The sequence below is a fragment of the Canis aureus genome, chromosome 19, assembly GCF_053574225.1.
Source record: "Canis aureus isolate CA01 chromosome 19, VMU_Caureus_v.1.0, whole genome shotgun sequence".
Lineage (NCBI taxonomy): Eukaryota > Metazoa > Chordata > Mammalia > Carnivora > Canidae > Canis > Canis aureus.
The window spans coordinates 56,418,857-56,431,795 of record NC_135629.1 but is presented as its reverse complement, the minus strand read 5'-3'; the positions used below and the strand labels follow the sequence as shown (position 1 = coordinate 56,431,795).

Below are 12,939 nucleotides of genomic sequence, written 5' to 3'. Positions count from 1 at the left end.
TGCTCTGCTCCAACCCCTCTTCTCATTGGTCCTCGTGCTCCTCTATCCCCGCACGTGGTCCTGAGCGACAGCGTCTCCCGCCCGTGACGGCCGGAGGGCGGGACTTCCGGAGACGCCCAGTCCAATAAGCACCCGCCGGCTCTCTGCCCAGGCGGCCGCCCCCCGCCCCCTCGGCGCCCCGCTCCCGCCCCCGGCTTCGCCTCCCGCTGCCGCCGCCGCAGCCGCCGCCGCCGCCGCCGCTGCCGCCGCCGCCGCCGCCGCTTCCTGCGGCCTGGGCCTCCCGCCGCCAGCATGCCGCATGCCTTCAAACCCGGGGACTTGGTGTTCGCCAAGATGAAGGGCTACCCGCACTGGCCGGCCCGGGTGAGGCCGCGCGGGAGATGGGCCAGGCAGGGGGGGTGGGGCAGAAGGGGCGCCGGGCGTGAGGGACCCGCGCAGCTGGGGTCCGGGGGGGCCCCCGGGCTTGAGGGACCCGCGCAACGGGGTCTGGGGGCCTCCGGGCCTGGGGGAGCCCGCGCCGGGCGTCTGGGGGTCCCCGTGCCTGAGGGAATCTGCGCCGGGGGTCTGGGCGTCCCGGGGCCTGAAGGAAACCGCGCCGAGGTGGGGGTGGGGGGTCTCGGGGCCTGAGGGACCCGCGCCGGGGTGGGGGGGAGTCCCGGCGCCTGTGGGGACCCGCGCCGGGGTGGGGGGTCTCGGGGCCTGAGGGACCCGCGCCGGGGTAGGGGGAGTCCCGGGGCCTGAGGGACCCGCGCCGGGGTGGGTGTGGGGGGTTCCGGGGCCTGAGGGGACCCGCGCCGGGGTGGGGGTTCCCGGGGCCTGAGGGGACCCGCGCCGGGGTGGGGGGTCCCGGGTCCTGAGGGTCCCGCGCCGGGGTGGGTGTGGGGGGGTCTCGGGGCCTGAGGGACCCGCGCCGGGGTAGGGGGAGTCCCGGGGCCTGAGGGACCCGCGCCGGGGTGGGTGTGGGGGGTTCCGGGGCCTGAGGGGACCCGCGCCGGGGTGGGGGGTCCCGGGGCCTGAGGGTCCCGCGCCGGGGTGGGTGTGGGGGGTCTCGGGGCCTGAGGGACCCGCGCCGGGGTGGGTGTGGGGGGTCCCGGGGCCTGAGGGACCCGCGCCGGGGTGGAGGGTCTCGGGGTCTGAGGGACCCGCGCCGGGGTAGGGGGAGTCCCGGGGCCTGAGGGTCCCGCGCCGGGGTGGGTGTGGGGGGGTCTCGGGGCCTGAGGGGACCCGCGCCGGGGTGGGGGTTCCCGGGGCCTGAGGGTCCCGCGCCGGGGTGGGTGTGGGGGGGTCTCGGGGCCTGAGGGACCCGCGCCGGGGTGGGTGTGGGGGGTCCCGGGGCCTGAGGGGACGCGCGCCGGGGTGGGTGTGGGGGGTCCCGGGGCCTGAGGGTCCCGCGCCGGGGTGGGTGTGGGGGGTCCCGGGGCCTGAGGGACCCGCGCCGGGGTGGAGGGTCTCGGGGTCTGAGGGACCCGCGCCGGGGTAGGGGAAGTCCCGGGGCCTGAGGGTCCCGCGCCGGGGTGGGGGGAGTCCCGGCGCCTGTGGGGACCCGCGCCGGGGTGGGTGTGGGGGGTCCTGGGGCCTGAGGGAATCCGCGCCAGGGTGGGGGTGGGGGTCCCGGGGCCTGGAGGACCCGCGCCGGGGTGGGGGTGTCCCGGGGCCTGAGGGAAACTGTGCCGGGATGGGGGGTACTGAGGGACCCGCGCCGGGGTGGGGGGGTCCCAGGGCCTGAGGGAAACTGCGCTGGGGTGGGGGTGTCCCGGGGCCTGAGGGAAACCCCGCTGGGGGTCTGGGGTTTTAGGGGTCCCCATGCCAGAGGAAGCCCGTGCAGGGAGTTTGGGGGTCCTGGAGCCTGAGGGAGCCTGCCCTGGGGATGTGGGGGCCATGGGGAGGCCCAGAGCCAAGGGAGGTGGGGTTTGAGGGACCTGGGGCCTGAGGGAGCAGGGTTCGAGTTTGAAAGAGTCGATGGTGTGAGGGGAGCTGAGGAACATGGGGTTTAAGCAGAGGAATCGCGCTGACGGGAGGGGGGTGCCTCAGACTGAGGACCTGGTTGGGAGCAGGCTAGGGACGAGGGCTGCAGTAAGGGAGAAGGGTTGAGGGTGAAGCCTGTGGGGGCTGAGGGAGGCCAGAGCTGGAAATGAGGCTGGGGGCTGTGTTCACAAGGTCACTGGGGCTGAGAGGACTCCTCTGATAATGTGCGCTGCCAGGGACCAGAGCTTGGAGCAAGACTCGCCTGCGGGACCCAGGGGGCTGGTGCCCTGTGAGGAGCTCCTCTCTGCTCCTGGGGTGGAGGAGGCTGGCTGGGGTGTGGAGTTGAGGGAGATCTTGGTGGCCCTCCATGATACTTGAATCAGATACCTTTTTGGGCTCAAACCCAAAGAGATCATCTGAGGGAAGGGGTTGAGTCCAGGGGTCTTTGGGGATTCCATGTAGGAGTTGAGATCCAGGGGACCCAGAAGGTCCAACGGGCGCAGGTCTGAAGGGCATCCTGAGCCTGGAATTCCCACAGTGGAAATTCAGGCACTATCCAGGGCAGGCTGATGTGGAGGAGGGACCTGGAGGTTGTCATCCCCAGGTCATAGGGATAAAGTCACCCCAGAACGTAGGTTGGTGGAATATGCATGATAGGACCGAAGGAATTTGGGGGTGGGGGTGGAAGGCCCAGGCAGCAGCAGGGGGCATGGGAAGGCTGAGGCTGGAACTGAAGGAGCACAGCTCCAGGCTGTATTATGAGACCTTTGGAGGTTTCAGCCTCGCTCCCTGCTGGTTGGACCCTCCCTCCCTCTGGGTGGGAGTAAGCAGAAGGGCGTTAGGCAGAGCTGGGGGTCTGGGTCCAGAGAGGCTGCCACGGGCCAGGAAGGAGCCCAGGGATACTGACCAGATGTCCTGAGAACAGTAGGAGCTGGTGCCACCGCTAGGATGGCCGAGCCTCAGGCTCAGAGGCGGGTCCTTGGTGAGCCCAGAGCACTAGCCTGGCCTGGAGGGCGTGGCAGGCTAGTGCTCAGGGTGATGAAGTTTGGAGAAGCTTCTGTGCAGGAGTGGGGTGCTTGAGATGGATGGCGGAGGCCCAGGGATCAAGGACTTTGAAAAGTAGCCCAGAGAACTGAGGAAAGAAGTTGGGTGAGGGGGGAAGATTCCAGCAGCCCCCAGGCCTCGAAGAGGATGGGAAAGAATTAATGGGGACCAGAAAACTCACTTTAACGTGATTTGCTTGGGCTTATTTCCTTGGGGGACACTAGAGCCATGAAACTTTATAGGCACTTCCCTTCCTCCCAGAGTACCAGCTTCTTCCTCTCCTCTGTGCCCCTCCTGCCAGCTCTCTAAGCCCGGAACATTTCCAAGCACCTGATTGGAAGTGAAGGGGCTGCTAGCCTCCTGTGGGGAGGTGACTGACAGCTGCCGGGGCCCATGGGCCTGTAGGGAGAGGGTGGGACTTCCTGGATGCTCAGGGCCTGTCTCCTGCAGCCCACCCCCCACCCTCTGCATCCTTGGAGCTGCCAGCTGCAGCTTCTGGGAGACCGACCACCACCGATCGCCTCTTTGCGGGAGGGGTTCTGTGGGAGGGCCCTGGGAGTGTTTAGAAGCTGGGCTTGGCCCCACCTCCTGGCTGCTCAGGGGACCATATTTGGCTTTGCTCAGGTGAAGCACCTACCCTGGAGGCGGAGAACACTCTGGGGGGAGGGGACAGGTATGCACCGAGGGGGGTTTTCTAGAGAATGCAGATGCCTAACTGGAAGGTGATGTGTCCCCCTCAGTGGAAGGCTTCCTTCCTCCCAGCATGCTTTCCCCAAGTAACTTAGCTGATTTCTTGATTTCCTGGGCCAGTGGGTGAAGCTGTACCCCAGTCACCTCCTGACCTGCCTCTCACTACAGATCGATGACATCGCCGACGGTGCTGTGAAGCCCCCCCCTAACAAGTACCCCATCTTCTTCTTTGGTACACACGAAACGTAAGTGTCCCCAGGTGGGGCTTGATTTTCCCACCTGGTGCCTCCTGGGTGACCTGACTCACCTGGGACTGGCCCCATGGTGCCTTTCTCCAGAGCCTTCCTGGGACCCAAGGACCTGTTTCCTTACGACAAATGTAAAGATAAGTACGGGAAACCCAACAAGAGGAAAGGCTTCAATGAGGGACTGTGGGAGATCCAGAACAATCCCCACGCCAGCTACAGTGCTCCTCTGGTGAGTACTTGGGGATGGGGGACGGTGTGGTATCTGCCGAGTCCAAGTCATGCCAGGCACTTGTGCACCCTGGGCACCACAGGTGGTCTTAGCTTGCCTCATAGGAAAGGAGCAAGGGCTCATCCTCCCTTGGCACTGCTGACCATCAGCCATCGTTCTCTGTCAGGGTATCCTGGGACGTCCCAGGCACTGTAGGGTGAGTAGCATCCCTGGCATTCCCCACTCCATGCCAGTAGCATCTCCCTTCCCCCCAAGTCGTGACACCCAAACACGATGTTGCCAGAGTGCCCCTGGGTAGGGTGGAGGGCTGGAGGGCCGCCTCTGGTGAAACCCATTGCTGTATAGTAAGCTTGGATTTATAATAGTGTTATTATCGCTCTTAAGAAACCTTTTGTTTTCTCAGGGAAATAATTTTTTTTTTCTCAATAGCAGCCCTCTCTTTCCCTGCGAGATTTTAGGCTTGGGAGAAGGCTGTAGTTAATAGATGTAAGAGTTCTTGCTTAGGTGGGAAAAAAGTGCCAAGAACCACAGAGATGGCATCTCAGTGGTAGATTAGTGTCCAGAAATGTTCAGGGAAAGAAGGAATTGAGAAAAGTTGAAGTGAAATTCATGGAAAGCCTTGGAAGGCTGCAGAAGGGTTGCAGAGAGCTACCTCATTCTGGGCAATTTGGTTTGAGGTGCAGATGAGGGGAGGCTGGGCTGGGGTTCTCTGTTCTGCTTTTAGCCCCCCTTTTTTTTTTTGTTTGTTTGTTTTGCTTTTTTTCTGCGGGAGGCACAAGGATGCAGAGTAGTCTGGCTTCAGGCAGGGTGGGTGTCAGCTTGGCTGGGAGGCCAAGCAAATAGACTGCAGGGGGGCAGACGGCAGGGGGCAGAGCATCCTTCCTGGGGAAGGAAAGGGTCTGCTGTCTGGTCCATGGGGAAGGGACACAGGAGGCAGAGAGGGTCTGTGTGTGTGAGCGGAGACCAAGGAGCTCTCTAGTGTCTTATCTTGCATGAGAACTTGGGGTCTCCAGCCTGTGCCTCTCCTGCGGCTCAGCCACCACTGATCCAGTAGGTGCTGCTGTATTGAGGGATCAGCAGTCCAAGGTGAGGCAGGCCCACTTCTTACCCCCTGGGAGCTCACAGTCCAGAATTCTGGGTTTGTTTACCCTGTCTTTTGAGTGTTGAGAGTTTGGCACCCCCTTATCAGGGCCAGGCTCATGTTTAGTGGATGTTAGTGATGTTCTACTTTTAACTCTTTGGGTGGGTCTAGGGGAAGGAGGTTCCCCCTTTGGTGCCTGCTGCGCCTCCTGGCTTCGTGGGTGAATGGGTCAGAAGGTCTTCAAGTGAGTTGGGTTCTATGTGATCCTTTTCTGGCCCCGGCTCAAGTACTGTTGGTTATGTCCTAACCTTATTGCTGCTGGTGAATCATCACACCATTTAATATTTATTACACGCCCACGGCTTACTAAGTGCTGTGTAGATGCCTGCCCTCGAGGAAATAAACTCAAAAATGGTTCAACCTTGACTTTAAACTGGCCCCACATAGACTCCCCGGGTTGAGAAGTAGCTGTTAAGTGTGAGAGCTTGTCTTGCTGTTGGCTGTCTGAGGAGCCTATGGTGCCAAACAGAACGTCTATTTAAGATGGCAGATTCTTAAATCTGCCATGGTATAGAGATTATTAAAAATAACTTACAAAGAAAGATATATTTTGGAGAACAATAAAGTTAAGAATTCTATGCTTTAGGGGCACCTGGTGGCTCAGTAGGTTAAGCATCTGCCTTCAGTTTGGGTCATGATCCCTGAGTCCTGGGATCAAGTCCGGAGTCGGGCTCCCTGCTCCTTCTGCCTCTTCCCCCTCCCCTGCTTGTGTACCCTTGCATGCGCTCTTTCTGTCTCTCTCTCTCTCTCTCTCTCTCTCAAATCAATCAACCAACCAATCTTAAAAAAAAAAAATATATAGATGCAGATTTGTGGGCCCTGCCTGTGGAAGCTTTGGTTTCAGGGGTCAGGCCTGGGACCCCTGATGTGTTCCATAACCATGCATCAGACTAAGTGTTTCTGACAGAGAGCCAGGTCGCAGGCACTTGCAGAAGAGGCACTATCCAGGTGCCTGAACAGTCTCTTTGTTCAGCCTTCAAGTTTCTCAATTATCTTTCCATCTGAATGGGAACACAGATTCTCGGTTCAAAATTGAAAAGATACAAAGGTGCATAAGAATAGTGGGAAGTTAGCCCTGCCTCCTGGTCACTCTGGTGCGATGTCCTGTCAAGATAGCCACTGCTCTTCATTTCTTGTATATCCTCCAAGGTTCTGTATTCATATCACACTCTCCACAGCTTTCCTTTCTAAAGTATAGAATTCTTTTTGTTGTTGTTAAGATTTTATTTATTTGAGAGAGATAACAAGAGAGAGCACAAGGAAGGGTGGTGGGGAGGGAGAAGCTCCCCACTGAGCAGGAAGGCCCAGTGTGGGTCCCAAGACCCTGGGACCATGACCTTAGCCAAAGGCAGATGCTTAACCAACTGAGCCACCCAGGTTCCCCTAAAGCATAGAATTCTTAACTTTATTGTTCTCCAAAATATATCTTTCTTTGTAAGTTATTTATTTTTAATAATCTCTATACCTATCATGGGGCTTAAACTCATGACCCCGAGTTAAGAGTTGTATGGTCCATCGACCAAGCTGTCCAGGCACCCCCAAAATATATGTCAATTATTGGTCTACATGCAGAGAACAGCCTCATTCTTTCCAACAGCCTTAACTCCGTTCTCCCCCCAAGAGAGGATGGCAAACCCGGTTCCCGCATCTCCTTGCCAAGGCGATGGAAAGTGGTATCTGAGTGTGGTTCCAATGTCATTGTCCTTTGGTCCACACAGTAATCCTGAGAGTGGCCTTTTCCATTTTCCAGATAAGCAAACTGGCCCAGAGTGACCCGGCTAGAATCTGAGACCTCTTAGACTTAGACCAGAGTTTTTCAATATTTGTGGCTGGATTGTTCTCAGGCAGAAGTGGGGAGGGGCCTCCTGGGCACTGTGGGGTGTTTAGCAGCATCATTGGCCCTCACCCACTTGATGCTAAGAGCACCCCAGTTTTGGCAGCCCCATATGTCCCCAGGAATTGCCAAATGCCTCCAAGAGAACAAAAGTCATTTCTGGTTGAGAAACATTGACTTAGGGACGTCTGGGTGGCTCAGTGGTTGAGCATCTGCCTTTTTGGCTCAGATTGTGATCCCAGGGTCCTGGGATCGAATCCCATATTAGGTGCCCCACGGGGTGCCTGCTTCTCCCTCTGCCTATACCTCTCTCTGTTTCTCTCATGAATAAATAAATAATATCTTAAAAAAAAAAAAACATTGACTTAGGAGTGTAGAAATGGATGCTTGTCCCTTGATAGAGGAAGAGGGACAGATACCTGCCCGTTCACGGTTCTCAAGCTGCTGCGAGTAAGCTGGAGCTAAAGCTCAGGCCTCCCATGTCCCAGGCTGGAGGAGGGCCCAGAGAATAACCTCCGCACTGTGGGTCTGGGGTTAAGGGCCCTGCTGTGTGAGCGCAGGGACCTGTGTTCAAGTTCCGGCTCTAGCACTTGCTTACCATGAGCCTAGAGGGTCCACCTCACCTCTTTGAGCCTCAGTCTCCTCATCTAAGACAGAGAGGGTCATGGTGGTGTCAGCGTCTCACAGGGTTGCTGGGGGAGCCCCGTGAGCAAACACGCATCAGGCACCCAACAGGAACACAGTGCTGAGCAGGTGATGAGGTGCTAGTTGGGAGTGAGGCCAGGCTGAACATGTCCTTCCCTTTCCACCTGTCACCTTCCTGAGCCATTAAGGCAGTGAGAGAAATGAATGTTCACCTCATTCACCTGACCATTGGGTTGGGGATGCTTGGAGGTTGGCTGGCTCTTGGCGTTTGTCTCCTGGTTCCTCTCTGTACCCCATGCTTCTCTGTGTGGATCAGATTTCTTAAAACCTTTGCCAGCAGGTAGATCCCGTGGGCCGACCCCAGGAGATCCAGAGTTTCTGGCTTTAGCTACAGGCACAATGTAGGGCTGGTCACTTACCTTCCAGAGTCCTTTTTTCAAGTTGTGGTACAGGCCTGTTGGCCCCAGGCACCTGGCCAGATATGAGAGGCACAAGTTGGACCCCAGTTGGCTAGGAGTTCGGCAGAAGCAAGGAGGGGTTTAAATTAGCAGTAGCTGCGTCTGGTGGCCTGGGCTTAGAGGCCAACGCAGACCTGGCTGGCATCCCGCCTCTGTCACGTACTTGCTATGAACTTTCTTGCCACCTTTCCCTCATCTGCAAAATGAGGGTGACAATTCATACCTAGTACACACAGAGAGATAGTAAGCTTGGGGCAGGGGCTCACACTGAACTAACACCAGCTCTTACTGCCACAAAACTGACCCTTCTGCAGAAGAGCCTGGGGCCTCGGTCACTTAGCTTCCAAGCTGTTGTGCCACCCCTACTGTGGAAGACGGGTCACATCTCCCTTCCTCCTGCCTGGGCTGTCATGAAGAGAAACCGTGCCCTGGCAGGAGGTGTGATGGAAGTCCACCAGGAAAGTAGGATTATCCTTTCCCAGCGATTTAGGTTCGGGGCCTGACCTACACAGTATTACATTCTTCAATTTTAATTTTGTTATACAGATCAGGCCCTGTCATCACGCCACAGGGAAGACAAAAGGTGCTCAGTGCCAAGCGCGAGGTCTGGCCAACACCTGGCCTTTATTTTTCTCACCTGTTGACCCAACCATGTGAAGGCTGAGTAGGCTTATGTCCCCTCAGTCAGGGAAGGACTGGGGGCTTCCTACAAGTGATCATGGACAGGCTGGGTTCCCTCCCGCCCATTGCCTCTGGCCGCCCCCACCCTGGCACCCACATTTCCAGTCTTCTAATGCATTTCCACGTTATGTGCCTTGCCTTGTCCTCTGTCCAGCACTGGCAGGTTCCCTTCCCTCCTGGGCTCCTAGTGGCTCATGCTTCTGCTTCTCTTGCTTCTCAGTCCTGGTCTTGCCACATGCATCCCGTTGGTGTGGCTATGGTGGGTCTCACACGTGTTCTTGTTCCCTTCTTGGCCTCCCTGCTTTTTTCTTTTTTCTTGGCCAGCATGCATGCCCCACTCTGACCCATTGATCCCTGGCAGTGATTACACCAAGGGAATGTGACTTGTTGTTGAATTAGGGAAATTAACTATTTTAACCATTTTAAGCAAATACTGCAGTGCTTTTATACATTTATAGTGTTGTGCGATCATCCTTGCTATCTAATTCAGAACATTCCACCACCCCACAAGGAAGCCCCCTCCCCATTATCTGTCACCCCCATTTCTCCCCTTCTCTTATCCCCTCAGAACTTTTTTAAGTAGGCTCCATGCTGATGTGGGGCTTGAACTCATGACCCTAATACCAAGAGTGGCATACTCTACTGACTGAGCTGGCCTGGTGCCCTAGCCCTAAGAACTGATCAAATTCTGTGAATTTGCACATTCCACATATTTCCTATAAATGGACTCATATTTGGTCCTTTGCTCCTGGCTTCTTTCACTGAGCATGTTCTGGAGGTTCATCTGTGCTGTAGCCTGTATCAGAGCTTTATTCCTTTCTATGGCTGATTAGTGTTCTGTCCTATAGCCGTCCCATGTTGTGTTTCTCTATCCGTAGGGGGACATTTGGGTCATTTGCAGAGAATGCAGCTCTAAAAAAATCTCAATCTCTTTCATTAAAAAAAGAGAGAGAGAGAGAAATCAGTTATACAGTAAAGAAATACCATGAAATAACATGATCAGATTTTGCATTCAGGCTTGGCTGCAGTGGATGCCCCAAGATGTTGCAGCACCTCCTTGTGCCATGTTATAGCTGTGCATTTCCTTTTTTTAATATTGTTTTATTTTTATTTAATTTTATTTATTTATTTATTTATTTATTTATTTATTTATTTATTAGCTGTGCATTTCCTAATCAGTCTCCCCATTAGCCCATGAGCTCCCCGAGGGCAGGGGTGTAGTCTGGCTCATGTCTAGGCCAGGTCTTCCGCACAGGGCCATATACATTCAGTGTTGCATGCTCTGGACGAAGGAGTGATGATGAAATATGACCGGGGCTCATCCGTTTTCCTCCCATGAACATCAGACATCCCAAACAAGTTCAGAAACTGGCCTGAGCAAGCCCTAGGGTCTGGCCGTCATTGTGCCATCTACCAGGTGCCCTAGATCCTCCATAACCCTGCATAAGCCCCAGCTCAGCCCGCCAACTTTTCTTCTGCCTACCCGCACAGTCCCAGGCAGCCCCGGTGGCTCAGCGGTTTAGCGCCGCCTTCAGCCCAGGGCGTGATCCTGGGGACTGGGGATCGAGTCCCACATCAGGCTCCCTGCATGGAGCCTGCTTCTCCCTCTGCCTGTGTCTCTGCCTCTCTCTCTCTCTTCTCTGTGTATTCTCATGAATAAATAAATAAAATATTTAAAAAAAAAAAGAAAAGAAAAGAAAAGAAATTGCAGTCCCTGACAGGTCAAGCCTGGAGGTCCTGTGTTCATAATGATGAAAGTATTAGTAATAGAAAAAGCAAACTCTGGGATGGACCTCTGGCCAGTCTGGGTGGGCACTGACCTCGGTATGTCACATACCACTACTGCCTTATCTTGGCCACAGCCCTGTGAAGCCAAAATGGTGTCATCCCCATTGCCCAGATTGGGAACTGAGGCACCAAGAGGCCAAGTCACTGGCCTGGGATTTGATCTGTAATCCTAGCACCTACCACACTTGTCCATCTTGCCCTCCAGCCTTAGTTCTCTGGACTTTCTGGGCCTTGGAAAGTGAGGAGACCAGACCCTGACGTTTGAGACCCTTTTGTGGGTTTAGCCCTCTGGGTCACTGTCCTGGTTGGGAAATCCACCCCAGCCTGGTGGTGACTCATAGTCTGTGCTGCCCCCGGCCCCACCCCCAGCCGGTGAGTTCCTCTGACAGTGAGGCCCCTGAAGCTGACCCGGCAGGTGGGAGCGAGGACGACGAGGTCCGGGGAGTCATGGCTGTCACAGCTGTGACTGCCACAGCGGCCAGCGACAGGATGGAGAGTGACTCAGACTCAGACAAAAGCAGCGACAACAGTGGCCTGAAGCGGAAGGCAGCAGCCCTGAAGGTAGGGGCGGCCCTTGGGGGTGGGTAGGGGGTGGGGCGCTGCTTGGGCCCTTCCATCTCCCCCAACTCCCACCCTAGGCCTCTGGCAGCCTGTACTCCCCACCCTGCCTTTCTCATTTTTGATATGCGGTTTCATTCCAATTTACTTTATTATTTATTTTTATTTATTATTCTTTTACATGTGTCATCTTATTAATCTTTAGAATATTGCTCAGTAGACATTACCATTTCCACTTTGTAGATTATCATCTCGGGAAGGGCTGTGTGCTTAGCGCAGTTCTCTGGTGTGCAGTTGAAATGCTTTCCTGTATTAACCCGACCTTTTACTCAACACTAGCCAGACTGAACAGATACTGGCAAAACTAGAATGCATGTGCTTGCTCTTGGCTTTTCCCTCCCAGGAGACTCCTAGTTGAAATTATCCCCTTAGTCTGAATATGCAAATAATTTTTCTGCATGTTTAACATACTTTTATTTTTTTAACACGCTTTTTAAAAATCGAGATATCATTCACATACCACAGCATTACCCTTTCAAGATACACAATTCACTGGTTGTTAGTACATTCACGGAGCTGTGTAACCACCACTGGCTAGTTCCAGAACATTCTGTCACTCCAGAAGAAACCCTGTCCTTATCTGCCATCACTCCCCACCCCTGTCCCAGCCCCCGTCCCCCGCAAACCTCCTTCCCATCCATGGATGAACCTGTTCTGGATGTGTCACACATGTGGACTCACACACCATGTGGCCTTCTGTGTCTGGTACCCTCCCTGAACATCATGGAGTCAGGGTCTGTCCCTGGGGCGCCGCTTATGGGCATCTTGCTCCTGTTCATGGCCAGTCACGTTTCCAGGTGTATGGTGGATACATTGTATCTGTTCATCAGTTGATGGACATCTGGGTTGTGTCTCCTTTGCTGTGAACATATCGCTGAGTATGTGTGTGTGTAGGTCTGTGGGGATGTGAGTGTTTGGTTCTCCTGGAAAGAGCCTCTTTCTTGCCTTGTCTGCCTTTTGCCTGCTTCTAATCATTCGGTTATAGAATGGACTGACTAGGATCTAGCATCAACTTCTTTGGCAGAGTAATACTTTCCTCTTATTATTTACAAACATAACATTTGCTCTTGGTTCCAATTGTAATGATAAACCATGCTCATTATAAGTTGTAAGATGTAAAAAGTGTGGAGAAGCTAGTAGAAAATGCCCATGTTACGTGGGGGCCTTCCATGCCGAGGACCACAAGCACCCAGATGTATTTCTTCGCAATCCCTCATGTACTTCACACAGGGTATGGCTGCATAAAGCCCAGAATTGGTGATCGTACACACCCAGTGTGTTTTGCTGAGCATTTCTTTGTCGTTAAATATTAAGTCGTGGCCTTCAGCAGTTGAGACATAGTTTGTGACGTGGGTGATTTCTAACCAATATATTATTAAGACTCTTGGCTTTTTCCCCAGTTTTTATGATATAGTTGGCATCATTTTTTAAAGTTCCCTGTGATTTCTGTTTACAGTTGCTGGGGATGTTAAACAGGAGAGTGTAGGAAACAGCCCCCCATGCCACCCCTTAGAGGTAAACCCCTATTTGTAAGTCAGTACTTACTTAGATTTTTTTTGACCAACTTTGCATTAAACTGATCTAAGGTTTTGGGTTGA

The 12,939-nt window shown here is 54.8% G+C and overlaps 1 protein-coding gene across 2 annotated transcripts in view; it reads left to right on the top strand.

Annotated features, from left to right (window-relative positions):
* Positions 1-205: 205 nt before the first annotated feature.
* Positions 206-12,939, top strand: part of HDGFL2 (HDGF like 2) — a 23,140-nt gene continuing 10,406 nt past the window's right edge. The window contains exons 1-4 of one of the 2 annotated variants that reach the window (XM_077860408.1): positions 206-363; positions 3,868-3,944; positions 4,038-4,176; positions 11,093-11,284. In XM_077860408.1, the coding sequence (XP_077716534.1) occupies positions 292-363; positions 3,868-3,944; positions 4,038-4,176; positions 11,093-11,284 (480 nt within the window). In that variant the 5' untranslated portion in view covers positions 206-291. Of the gene's footprint in view, positions 364-3,420; positions 3,634-3,867; positions 3,945-4,037; positions 4,177-11,092; positions 11,285-12,939 lie in introns of those variants that run through there. The other variant, XM_077860407.1, reaches the window with a different exon arrangement.